The sequence below is a fragment of the Cottoperca gobio genome, unplaced genomic scaffold (genome assembly GCF_900634415.1).
Source record: "Cottoperca gobio unplaced genomic scaffold, fCotGob3.1 fCotGob3_237arrow_ctg1, whole genome shotgun sequence".
Lineage (NCBI taxonomy): Eukaryota > Metazoa > Chordata > Actinopteri > Perciformes > Bovichtidae > Cottoperca > Cottoperca gobio.
The window spans coordinates 2,692-16,444 of record NW_021166863.1 but is presented as its reverse complement, the minus strand read 5'-3'; the positions used below and the strand labels follow the sequence as shown (position 1 = coordinate 16,444).

General features: G+C 44.5%; 2 protein-coding genes across 2 annotated transcripts in view; one reads left to right on the top strand and one right to left on the bottom strand.

Moving 5' to 3' along the window:
- LOC115005008 (calpain-5-like) overlaps nucleotides 1–12,880 on the bottom strand; it is a 32,505-nt gene extending 19,625 nt beyond the window's left edge. The window contains exons 1-2 of the mRNA XM_029426779.1: nucleotides 12,708–12,880; nucleotides 5,379–5,510 (exon numbers count right to left, since the gene is read on the bottom strand). Of these exons, the coding sequence (XP_029282639.1) occupies nucleotides 5,379–5,510; nucleotides 12,708–12,872 (297 nt within the window). The 5' untranslated portion in view covers nucleotides 12,873–12,880. The remainder of the gene's footprint in view (nucleotides 1–5,378; nucleotides 5,511–12,707) is intronic.
- On the top strand, nucleotides 1,565–2,056 carry LOC115005010 (olfactory marker protein-like). Its single transcript, XM_029426780.1, has one exon. It carries the CDS (start codon nucleotides 1,568–1,570, stop codon nucleotides 2,054–2,056), a length of 489 nt encoding a protein of 162 aa, XP_029282640.1. The 5' UTR covers nucleotides 1,565–1,567.
- Nucleotides 12,881–13,753: the final 873 nt, after the last annotated feature.

Sequence of the window (13,753 nt, the reverse complement as noted above, 5' to 3'; positions counted from 1 at the left end):
AGATTAGTCAGACCCTTTCTGTTTGTGTTAGACAGTAAGAGTGAGACGTTTTGGTAATTATTTCTTTTGGCATCACGCGCTGGTCCTTTCCTTTGTTGTTCTCCTCGTCGTTCTTTGTGCATCTCACAGTTATGTTTGCAAACCTTTTCTGAATCGTTCAACTAAACATTCAATGATTTTATCAGAATACTTCGGCGTCATTATGTTGCTTTCCCATGATCCCATAGTGACTCAAGAGCACCTGTTAAACCTCCACCAATAGGAACATGGCATGCAGCAAAAACTGCAAATGATGCAGTGAGCGACACCACATGTGAACTAAGAGACAGCGTTCCAGTGGGTGTCCTTGGAGATGTCATGGTGCGCTAACTGAACAGCAGTTCCTGTCAAACCTCTCTACAGGAGGTGACACTCTGCTGATGGAGAGAATCTGGCCTCTCCAGAGGACCGGCTCTGTGAAGCAGCAACAAGAGGAGGAGGGGGAAGGAAAAACAAAACAAAGCACTGCACCACAGAGTCATTTTGTAATCCTTCGGGAGGCTCTCTCTCCTGCACTCCACCTTAATGCTCACAACCTGACTCTGCACTGTGGATAGTGAGAGAGCGAAGGCTCCATCTATCACAGTTTTTTATCTGGCCCGAGGTTCGCCACGCAGCGCCTGAACTCTGGTAGGTTATTGACCTCACGACTGCCCAGCGGGAACGCGAGCAGAAGGCACCCTGGCTTCCCCTGCGGTAGGTCAATACCCACACCGAGGGGAATAAAGAGGCGTTCCCCTCGCTGCTTCACATACACTGTATATACCAAGTGGAAAATGAATGTATACCAAATGTTACAATTAACTGTCATGACCTGGAGACACACTGTGAAGAGATCAAAGTTCTACGACCAAAACACGGAGAACACCAAGACCGGACAACGGCATGTTGAAGGGACCTGTCAATCACAAGGTAGCCCCGCCCTAAAGCATACGCTGCGTTATCTTCTGTTTCACCCTAAATCAAGCCCATGCTGTGTTGAAGAAGACTGGAGACATAAACTCATAAGGTAAATGTTACTAAGGTAATAAATCAAGAGAGAAGTGGAGTCATCTTCTCGTAGACTTCTATTCAATCGGAATTATTTTTGCAACCACAGGAGTCGTAGCTCCCCCCCCCGCCAAACTGTTGACGTGTTTACATTCACATTGCCGCTCAAGCCTCCTGGACTTTGGTAAAGCAGCACTTCATGTCTGCTATTAGACTCAAAGACCTGTAGCCAAGCAAGAACAAGAGACAAACAAATGTGTGACAAACAGCTCCCTCCGGGCAAACTGTGCCGGGGTTGCAAATGTCATTAGATGTTGTTGCTGAGCACCTCTGTTAATCTGTGTAAGACCTGCCCTCTCCTATCGATGCTACACAGACATGAACACATGCATCCTGCACAAGCCTGCAGGCAGCAGCACAGAGCAGGAGTTACTGGATCGGAGGAGGAGGACAGAGAGAAAGTGAAGACGCTTAGTTTCGACATAGCTGCCGATCTAATTCAGCCTTGCAGATGGTATCGACCCCCCAGCCTGCTGCCATGTGCAGTCCAAGCATGTCTACAGAGTTGGAGCTGCCCTTCCGGCCGGACAGCCAGCTGACGGAGGTGATGCGCCTGCGGGTTCAGTCTCTGCAGCAGCGAGGCCAGAAGAGGCAGGAAGGTGAACACCTGCTGCTGCCCAACGAGGCCGTGTACCGACTGGACTTCTCCAAACAGTCCCTCCGATTCTCGCGGTGGTCGGTGCGTCTCCCCCAGACGGGACGCCTCACCATCACGGCCACCTCGCAGCTCTGGACACCCGACCTCACCAACCTGATGACACGTCAGCTGCTGGAGCCCGTCGGGGCTTTCTGGAGGGCGGCGGGCGACACGATCGTCCAGTGCTACGAAGCCGATGGGCACGAGTTTGGCGAGAGAATCGCAGATCTGGCTACGGTAAGGAAGGTGATGTACTTCCTGTTTGCGTTTGCAGATGGCTGCATCCCTGAGACTGTTAACTGCTCCATCGTCTTCACGGTGGACAGCTGAGACTTCCAACTACAAACTCTTTTTCTGTGCTTGTGTGCGTTTAGTTGAGGAAGTCTTCAATATCCCATCATCTGAACAATCTCTAAGGACAAGACACCACCCTCCTCCTCCTCCTCCTCCTCCTCCTCATTTCACTTCTCTTCTCTACTGAACCTGTTGATCATAAAAGGGTGTTTCTTTGTTTCCTATGATGTTAAATATAGCTAAAGTCAAAAAGGTATATTTGCACTTTCTTAACGTGTGAACACGGCTCGTGTTGAGCAGAAATGTAATCCACCCTGTCGTCCTCTTTGACAAACAGCCGGCCCTGACGGGTTTGGTAGAAGTGAGTCCCGTGTGAGAGAACGGATAGAGACAGTGTGTGTGTGTGTACGTGCTCGAGTATATTCCCCAGTGAACGGGGGAAACAGGTTCCTGCTGCCTCATCCGTCTTGCATGGTGACCCTGACAAACAAGAGCGAGGGGAGGCGTGTGGATTTCATCTCCAAGCCTCCTCCTCCTCCTCCTCCTCGTGAAGACTTCACACTGCAACAGTAACTGTGACTGAATAAGAAGACGCGTGTCAGATGAGGTGTGAGAGAAAAGAAAATAACTGAGATGTCAGGAGGTATTAGACTCTTTTCTTGTTGCTAGAAAGCATGTAACTAACTTGCCTTCTGAACCATTAAACCATTCTCTGATTCAAAAGATGTCAGGAGTCTGAATTAATGTGATCTCGCCTTGAATGCATAAATATCACTTATTACCGAGTGTCCTCTGTCCTTGTGCTTAAAAGGTGACAAAGATACTCTGAGAACTGGAGCTGCAACGACTCGGCGACTAATTGATTGACAGAAAAATAATTGGCAACTCTTTTGATAATTTAAGAATCATTAAAGTCATTTTTCTGCTTTCAGCCTGTGAAACGTGGACGTTTTCTGATGTTTATATCATATTAAGTGAATTTTTATAGATCAAATGATGAGAAAATATTTGTTCTTTTGCAGATTCTGCAGATGAATAGATAATAAAACATAATTAGTTGCAGCCCTACTGCTCACAGAACAACACTGCTGAGTAATTACAAGGATCTAAGGAAGACAACAGCTCTAAAGCGAAATGAAAGGCACTTTTTGCAGGTAATTAACATGTAAAACAACAGCACAAAATAATAATGTTTTGAAGTAGCAGCCCTCGGGTCTCACTGGGGAACAGTTTCTGCTCCTGTGGGATTTGGACCTTTACTTGTTTTGCCTTCACAGGAAGTAAAGCTGCGAGCCAGCGACACGGGAGACTGAACAGACGAACGTCTCTGCACAAAGGCTGCTTTAACACAGACTTCCACTGGTGTTTAGATCCAACAGTCTGGAGCTCTAACTTCCTCCGCTGTGGTCCCATTTCAAACTACAACCCCAGCAGCATTCAGAACGGGTCTCAAGCTAAAGGCCGGGGGGCCAGATTAGGCCTTCAGATCAATCACACGAGGCACCTCTAATGTAGAATAATGGCACTCTCGTATGTGTGCTGTACATATCAAACTACAGCCAGTTAGCTTAGCTTAGCACAAAGACTGGAAAGAGGGGGGAAAGGTAGCCTGGAAATCTTTTTATAAAATCAACCAAAGACTCCCAAACTGCAGCAGTCGCCATGCTGCTCAGTAGATATGGAGTTGGAAACTCTGTGTTTGAAGGATAAAACAAAGCTGGACAAACAGAGAGTACACTAAGATATGTAAGCATGGCCATACTGTGTTTACAGACCGTCACACTGCAGCGTCTCGCTACAGCAGGCCGAGGCTTCTTGTTTCAAATCCCATTAAACCTTGATAATCACTTTGTTTCCTTTGTCAGGACACAAGCCAAAGAACATTTCAGCATAATCCTGACATCCGAAACGCTACAGCTCAAACATATATATATATATATATATATATATATATATATATATATATATATATATATATATATATATATATATATATATATATGTTTGTGAATATGACACCACTCGTCTTGGACTGAAGCTTGCAATAGTGGATTTGCGGTTCCAATTTGAATGCAAAGGTTTATTCCAATCAGTGTGTGAAAGGCTAAATGATAAATGAAGTCGTTTCAGGTCGATCTGTGGTGCACATTCCTCTACAGACTGCAGATATAATGAGCACTGGAAGGAAGAACGTGTGAGGAGATGCATCGTGGAGAGCACAATAAGGATACCGACTTGGGCTGTCGGTATTTATTTAATATTGTAACTACTGGGGGTGTCTGTAAACTTCATTTAAAGCTGTGTGCAGAGCCCTCGTATCCAGTCTTTATGCTAAATGAAGCTAACCGGCAGTAGCTTCACAGTTAATGACACACATGATAACAGTTTAATCTCTCCGTCTGTGTGAGCCCGTTCACTGCCGGCTGAAGCCAGAACATCCGTCGAGCCTTCGTGCTTCCAAGTTCAAACACTTTCTTTAAATAAGAAGTTTAATGAGTTTGATTTGAGTGTTTTCTTTTCCTTTTAGTTTAATCAACAGATGATCAAAGTTTGTTATTGGTGCGTCCGACTGGAAATTGGAAATTCTGCCGACCAAGCATGTTAATCCAGCAGCGGAGTGGTACACTGTAAATCATATAGTGAAGACAGCTCCCACACGCAAACAACAGGCAACAGGCGACAGGCACCAGGCACCAGGCACCAGGCAACAGGCACCAGGCACCAGGCACCAGGCAACAGGCACAGGCAACAGGCACAGGCACCAGGCACCAGGCAACAGGCACCAGGCACAGGCACCAGGCACCAGGCAACAGGCACCAGGCACCAGGCACCAGGCAACAGGCAACAGGCACCAGGCACCAGGCAACAGGCAACAGGTACCAGGCACCAGGCACCAGGCAACAGGCACCAGGCACAGGCACCAGGCACCAGGCACCAGGCAACAGGCACCAGGCACCAGGCACCAGGCACCAGGCAACAGGCACCAGGCACCAGGCAACAGGCAACAGGCACCAGGCACCAGGCAACAGGCTGACACCACGAGAGCAAAGAGCAAAGAAAACATTGTGAGCATTGGAGACATAGTTACAACATTTAACTCTCATAACTCTACAAGTGGTTGTTTTTAAATGTCTCTTGGTGATTAAACAAACAAGATACGACAAGTTGATTAGAGAACTTTAGAGTTGCTGGTAGAGTTTCACTTTGTGGAGAGAGCCAGGCGAGTCTTAAGCCTTAATGCTAAGCTAGGCTAACCCCGTCCTGACTCCAGCTCAGGTACTGAACACACAGAGTTACAGATGATGTTAGAGGAAATAGACGACAGACAAACACACATACACGCTACATACATACTTACTTTTTGCCACAGAGCCTCTCTGGAGGCCAGGCTGGAGCATGCCGCTACAAACCAGCAGTTCCCCAGCTGGCCCTGATGTAAATCGTGTGCGCTGATGCCATCCACAAACAGGTGAGGATCCTCACACAGCTCCTACACACACACACACACACACACACACACACACAGAAGAGTTTAGTGTGTGGCAGCTTTGTCACAACTTGTGCATTTTAAAGTTGATATGATACCCATGGGTGGACTTAAAGGTGATTACAGTAACACGTTTGAGTGTGTACGGTCCACAGTACAAGACTTAGAGCTTAAACGGGTTACCCAGCCACATTCCTGAATCAGAAAAAAGACCATCTGTCCTGATACAGCCACGTATCATGTTCACGATCTTCGGCCCAAGTGTGGGAGCGCTGCATGCATTTACAGAATCACATTTTCTGTGGCTGCTGAGGTTCATTTACTGCCACAATGTTGTACAGACGGACTTTTATTACAGCGAGCACGCTGCTCAATGAGCTGCTCTCGCTCTATCGGACTCATACACCTCACCACACACACACACACACACACAACACACACACCCTGTGCTTCCTGTGATAGTGTGTGGGATGAATACTACAGGGTGAGGACCATTTACAGAGAGATCCTCTCGTCTGCACACAAAGGCAACACTTCAGCAGAAATGTCACAAATGAGGGAAGCTTTGCAGTTTAAAACAATATCAAGTAAATTAAAATAGTTTTTAATACAAGAACAATATATATATATATATATATATATATATATATATATGTGTGTGTGTGTGTGTGTACAGTAAATACTTGGTGTTTGTTTTCTTTTGTACTCATTTGGTCAAAAAGAAAAAGAAAAGTTTAGCAGGAATCAAATGTTCATCAAATGTTAGCAAGCTAGGCTAACTTTCCGATGTCCAAACTGAAGCATGATGGGTATTCCCAAACGTTCAACATCGCCACCTGCGCTGTGTTTGTTGAACCGGGTGAAATCAAAATGTACAGCTCGTCTCCTAGTCAACCGTTGCCATGGGAAAGCGCCTGAAGCTTGGACGCCGTGGAGAAATGGAAAGAAATATGCAAAATAGCTGAAGCATCATATTAGTTTATATTTCCTTCATGGAAATGTTTGACGTATAAAACAAGTAGAAGAGAAAAGTATTATTCAGATTATCAGTGTTAGTGGTAAAACACTTAATAAACCATCACATGACAGCGCAGACGTTTAATATGAAGGTTAACAGAAGCCCAATATAAAATATAGAGCTTCATTTGCTGCAGGTGTGAACAGTCGGTGTGTGTTCTGTGTGTGCGGGTCGATGGGCAGCGCAGACATCACTCAGAGCGCAGCTCGTTATCTTTACACTCTCGCAGCACTCAGTCGGGTCAGGGAAGTAAGAGAGGCAGGAAGATGCACGTGAGCGTTCACTCACGTGACGTACACACAGCTTGTGAATGATTCCACACTTTAACACTTTCAAGTTTCTTGCATCCGCAAAAAAAAAAGAAATCCAGATTTGATTTAATGCACTTTCGTTTACAAACATGCGTCTGATTCTAACTGTTGTTTTAGGATCCTTAACATGAAATGTTTACTTCTGTGTGACTTCTGGCTTTGCAACTTACCAATAACCCGTTTATATTTAAGGCACTTAGCGTTAACCTGTTTCTGGCATTGTGTACATTTAGTTTTTGAACAGAACGGAAACTGTTCTAAAAATAATGAAATAAGAGCAAAGCAGCCATGCTTTAATAACTGATACTTTATCTACCTGGGTTGTTTTCTGCTGAACTATAAATATTCATGTGGACGACTTTGCAATCAATGTTATATAACTATTTCATTTCCACCAGAAAGTAAAATCTTATGAAGTCAGGATACAGTATGTTCTTCCTCTGAGAGCTCCGGTTAAACATTTCCCGTGTGTGTGTGTGTGTGTGTGTGTGTCAGCTGCCCCATCCTGCTTTATTCATAAACATCAGTCATGGTAACATCCTTCAAGAGTCATGTGTGTAAGGGTCGATCGTACACACTATGGTGCATGTTCAAGTGTGGGTTTAAAACACACACACACACACACACACACACACACACACACACACACACACACACACACACACACACACACACACACACACACACACAGAGACAGAGGACACAACCAAGGTCAGTAGTTTGCTGACTCTGCAAAGCTGATTGCTGCAAAAGCAAACTTTTAATCAGAAGCCACTGCAGCCCCCGAGGCCTCCCGCCTCCTGCAGCCCCCCTCACCTCGCAGAGACCAGCACTGAAGCACTTCCTCTCTGCACGTTCAAGTCGGCACGACTACGTGAAGCAATGTTTGGATTCGCGTCGGATCGGTGCCAGAGTTAAGATCTCTCAACACGTTTCCCCCCCCCCTGTCCGCTACCATTGATTGGTGGAGTCTGAACAGCGGAGGGGGCTCCCTGTGGTGGCCTGCCGTCCAGGGATTGGCTCAGATGGAAGAGTAATAGAGTATCGATCCCGGCCCGGCTCTGCAGACACTGAGGTAATGTGAATATTGTGGCTGAGCACAGCCTAATCATTTACCCTGCTACTGAGAACCTTTCAACCAGCTTCACAGCCGTCCGCAGCCCCATCCCTCAGCCCCGTCCGCAGCCCCATCCCGCAGCCCCGTCCCTCAGCCCCATCCGTCAGCCTGCGAGAGCAGCTGCACGTGCAACACAAGCAGGCGCTGGAGCTAAGACAATACACAAAGTGGAATCTAGCAGTACGACTCCTCAGATCCTTGTACGGCGTCAACGCACATTCAGCTTGTGTGTGTGTATCCTCAGGGTTTAATAAATACAACATCAAACATTTACAAAACAGACTTATTTGAAAGTTTTAAAGCCTGTTCTTCTTCTTCGGCTGCGTTTCCTGTCGCCACCAAGTGTCAATCTGTGGAAAATGGAGATATTGTCGGCAGGAACACGCATCATGTCACCGCCGATGATCAATGATTTAGGTGATGCACATATTATTTACAAATACAGATTATTAACTTGACATCAGTGCTCTCCTTTTCCCAAATCTAATATCTATAGAGCTGTTTGTGTGGCGTTCAAAGCCTCATCTTTATAAAAAGGATTTCTGCTGCACTAAATACAGTCAATGATATCGAAAACTCTCTGTCAGCTGAAACATTTCCATTGTCTCACAGGATATACCGTCATATCGCCCCACCCTAGTGGAGACAAGACATAAATAAACAAATCAGTGGAAGAGATGCAGGAGGAGGAGGAGGAGGAGGAGGAGGAGGAGGAGGAGGAGGAGGAAGACAGACAGGCTGAGAGACGAAGTGAGACAGACAGAGAGGGGGAGCATTTTATTAGAGCCTGCTCTTTATGCTCGCATGCTCTGCCACTGGGACTTCATTGCAGCAATAAATATCGCCTCGATGCATGTGAGCAAGGATAACACCGAGCACGGGGGGGGGGGTTAACCCTGTGAACCTTCACCCTGCCACTGATAACACAACCTCTCTGATCGTCACACATCGTGAGGAGAACTTCCCTGACTGTTGATGATGCATCTGCTCTACTGTCGTTCATGTGGAGACATTTCTTCTTTATGTTATGCGTCTGTAATTTCACTTTACGTGTTTGCACTTGAAAGCCTCGTGCACAGAAATCGAACAGAAGTGTAGATGAGATGGAGCTTTTCCTGCAGTAAACATTTTTTACCAGCAGCTCTGAAGAAGAGTGAGGGAGCGGCTGCCTTTTCATGTTGTGTGGGAATAAACCACCAGCGGGGGGGGCGAGTGAGGATCCTCTAGCTCCTGGAGCCTGCGATAAACAAAAACTAACTGTACAAAGTATTATATTTCATATTTGTTTGTATTCTCACAATAATTTACCAGCTGATCTAGATGCACATAAAACAAGGAATGCTAACACATCTTAACAAAGCTACAAGTTAGAGACATTAAATCAAACCTTTTTAATAATATATCTGTGATGATCTCCAACAGATGGAAGTCCTAAGAGACACAAGAAAGGTTGATTCAACCAAGAGAATTGTGCACATTGTTGCTCGTTGTTTCCACGACTGACCCAGTAAAATATGGGAATTATTGCACGACTGGAGAAGTTTCTGTGAACATTTAGTTTCTCTCACATCAAGTGAGTGGGGAGAGTTTTAAATCATTAAGCAGCTACTTAATAAATGGGTATAGAAGACCTTGGTCCGATGACGAAGGTTCTTCATTAATAAATCATCAAGTGTTCCAGATATGTTTTACATGAATTATTATATCAGTCTAAAAAAGAAATTGCGTGAAGTCAGAGCAAAGGTTTGTGATGTTGAAATCTCTTTCAACTTAAAGTGATTTGTTTTCCGTTTCAGGTTTGATCACGCGAGATGAGAAGAGAGCATCACTTCCATTATGGACTGAAGATTCAGAAGTATGAGATAAAAATGTTAATTCTCTCAGCGAGCTGATCCCCGGAGATGATCTACTGGAGGACTCGAAGCGTCTCCTCGCTGCTACATATCACACGGCTGCTGACAGGCTTTTAAAGAGGTCGACATTTCCCAGTCTTTTGAAGCCAACGCTGAAGTTTATGTCTACATTTGGATATCTATAGAAGTATGCACTACAACTGTGTTTTACAATGTAATACACAGCTCTAAGTATGAGGCATCCCTGCATCAACAAGTCATTCAACACGAGCTAGTAACGTTAGCAGTTAGCATCCGCAGCGAGGTTATATTATGATGCATTCAAGCTCTATTCAGTAATAATGAGTATCGATGGCACAAGTACTGATATTCAAGTGTACTCTACAGTGTTTCCCCTACCATTGTATTGGGGGGGGGGGGGGCGCCAAATCACAACTCACTTTTCATATTGAACAGGTGTTCTTTTATTAAATAAACTAAACGCTTATGTAATTTATCTAATTTATGTGCAGTGTCTACTGCGTTGCACATTCTCTCCTCTGTTTCGCGAAGGGCAGGGCTCCGCTCCCGACACACACACACACACACACACACACACACACACACACACACACACACCTACAGTCAGACACAGAGCGGAGGAAAGGAGAGGAGAGAACTACAAAGTGCAAAAAAGTAAAAAAATCCAACACATTGATGATAAATGGAGCGACGTCGACCCAACGCTCTTAACACACAGCCTGAATCAGCAGCAGTGATGCAGATGTTAGCTCTGCTGCTATCTGTTTATATCACATGACTGTTGTTATGTAATCAAAACATCACGAAATGATCAGAACAAATGGAGCCTTCGTACTAAAATATGATCAAATATATACAAAAGTAAAATCAAATAAAAAACTGAAGAGGAAGCAGATTAACTCAAATGTTGGGATTATATTAGTTTTAATTGAAATTCTGGAATAATGTTGATCTAATCCCACATATATTATGCAAATGATGTGACCATAACGTGGCGTTCACTCGTTTAACCTCGACTGTGCAGAATGACTTATTATGCGATACTTTAAATGCACTTTTCTCAGGAACATTTAGTTTGTTCTGAACATTTCATTCTCTCAAACCCACTCTGTCCCTACGTAGTTTGGTGTTTAACTTTGTTATGCACCCTTCCCCTGAATAAAATACTGCATTGAGAATGATCTTAAAGTAACCACGAGGACGGAGAGGCAGACGCTCAGCAAGTGTTGGAGGAGAACGGAGGATAAAGAGGAAAGTGTTGGTGAAAGTCAGTCGTGGAACTGTACTTGGATTTTGAGGTACTTTACTTATTTGTTTCCATTTCTGCTACTTTGTAAAAAGAATATCAAAGTCGTTCAAATGAAGCTATTCTGCATAAGGAGTACTTTTACTTTGGGTACTTTCAGTATATTTGATGTCAATACCTTTTGTACTTTTAGTTCAGTATAACATTTGAATGCAGACTATTCTTACGTACAAGATCTGAGTACTTCTTCCACCTCCAGTAAAGTTCAATTAGTATTTTTGTTGTTTTTGGTGGATTTATTTCAGCTTTTGTTATTAAAGGTCTGCTCACAACAGAAAGCACCACGGGGGAAATGCATCAGTGCATCTTCTCTAAATATTTGGTTTCTAGAGACTTGGTGACTTAGTGACACCTCACAGGGCTGGTTAGGGAAACCCTACAGCTGGCGAGCTAACCGCTAACATGCTAACATGCTAACATGCTAACATGCTAGCCAGCCAACAACATATATATATATATGTATATGTATATATATATATATATATATATATATGTCAAACCTAAAATATATTTAAAAAATGCTGAGATATAAAATGTCCAGGGTTCCTAACCTCCTGACATAAACCACTGTCGGGGAAGACACAGAATGAAAAGGGATACTCCTCCTGCTTTCCCCCCCTTGACTTCTCCCAGTTTTCCGTCTGCATGACTGACATCAGCACAGACCAAAACATAATCTGTGTGACCCAGTTTCCATGGCGATGCACGCTGGCTGTTGCTGCAGCGGCACACAGGCAGAAGGAGGTTACTCCATCCAGAGCCACAGCCTGCTGCATGAGGGGGATAACAGTGGCAGGGGAGCCAGCTCACTAAATCCTGAGGCCCTGCATCGGATATCAACTGCCACTGAAACATACATACAGAGCCGGCTATGCAAGAAGACTAAAGAGTGGAGTGGAGCAACGACAGGGGGGGGGCATGAGAGCTCAAATACTCAATCTGGACGTCAGTATTCCTTCAACGTATAGAGCTGACAGAGACGGAGAAGAGACCCCTTTGTATAAAAGTGAGTTGCATATTAAACTGGGTATATGGTGCATACAATACTTTACTGTATTAAAATAATAATGCGTAGTCATAGTTTACTAGTTCGCTGCTATGGACTGTTGACGATCATCGATGTTGTTGTTCTTTACGAACAGGCGGATTTATCTTATGTTACTTTATGAGGTATTTTCAGAACATTATCAAACAATCTGTCTGCAGTAACTCTGAGGAGCCCCTGAAGTGTCGCAGTGATGTGCTATCTATGAATATCTGCACAGTATACTGGGGATGTGCTCCCGTTGGGAGGAGAAAGCTGATGCCGTTTGTTGAGCCGGAGAACAAGCTACCATCGTGCCGAACAACGACTACGAGCTTGGAGGAGATGTTTGATGAAAGTGCGGTGAAAATGAGGGCTGATCTGCAAAGTGCCGCCTTTAGATATTACTTCAGACTCGTGGACAGCTCTTACCGCGGAGCTACGTTAGCGTCACTAGTCCTACAGACTCGCAGTTCTGATGATCGGCACACATAGCACAGCGGCCCCCAACCTCAAGCCTCGAACTCTTTGACTGCACAAACCAACTCACCCGAGGCCTCTTCCAGACCACACGCCCGATCCTGTTGCCCTGGTAGAAGAGCGAGTCGTCGAAGGCGGGGAAGCGGGGATCCTCGAAGAGCAGGCCACTCTGCAAGCACTGCCTCTTCAGGGTGGAGTACTGCTGCCCCTCGAAGGCCTTCACTGAAGTGAACATACTGCAGCCCTGAAGGACACAACCAGGAGTACAAGGAGGGACACCCGTCAGACCAAAACTGCACATCTCATGCTCAGATATGCATCATATTATCACCAGTCACTCACATTTTTATAAACACTGCATTTCATCCCAAAAAACCTGGTTTTCTCCCCGACAAGTAACATTTGTGAAACCAATTTCCCCCCCGACACCTCTGCTCTTCCACTCGTTCACACACAGCTGACTGACAGCACAATCCAGCAGACTTTAATACCGTAACAGTGAAAGCTCTCAGTGGAAATAGGAAGTCAATGTGTGGTGCCGCCTTGAACACAGCCTGGATTCACTGGGTCAAAATGATTAATCAGTCAATTCACTGATATCCTCACTGCTGTACATTGAAGGAGCCGTGTGCAAACAATAGATAAACACAAACGTTTCTATTGTTTAACCTATATTTTAATTCATTACTATAGTGGCTCTACAACACACATGGTCAATGTCAAGATCAATATCGAGAGTACGCTGTGATATTTACATATCTTAACTATTCATTTATATATTTAATCAGTTAAAAGCTTCATTAATAATTCACTTTCCTTGTAGTTCTGGTTGTCTCCACAAACTCCTTATGGAAATATCTGAATATTTAGCGTCTTAATGTTCCCAGCTAGTTGCTAACTGTATCTTCTCTGAGCCACACCTTTGACTTTCACGTAGTTATTGAATCGAGGACTGACTTGACGCTGAGTTTATCCATATATCTTGTACCTCGGTCCAAATTCTGTAGAAATTATAATGAAATTTAAACACATTAAAGCGTGTTAACAGGTCTCGGAGATACTGTGCAAAAAGTTATATAAAGCTTCCAGAAGTTTAAAAATGAAAAGAAATCTGGA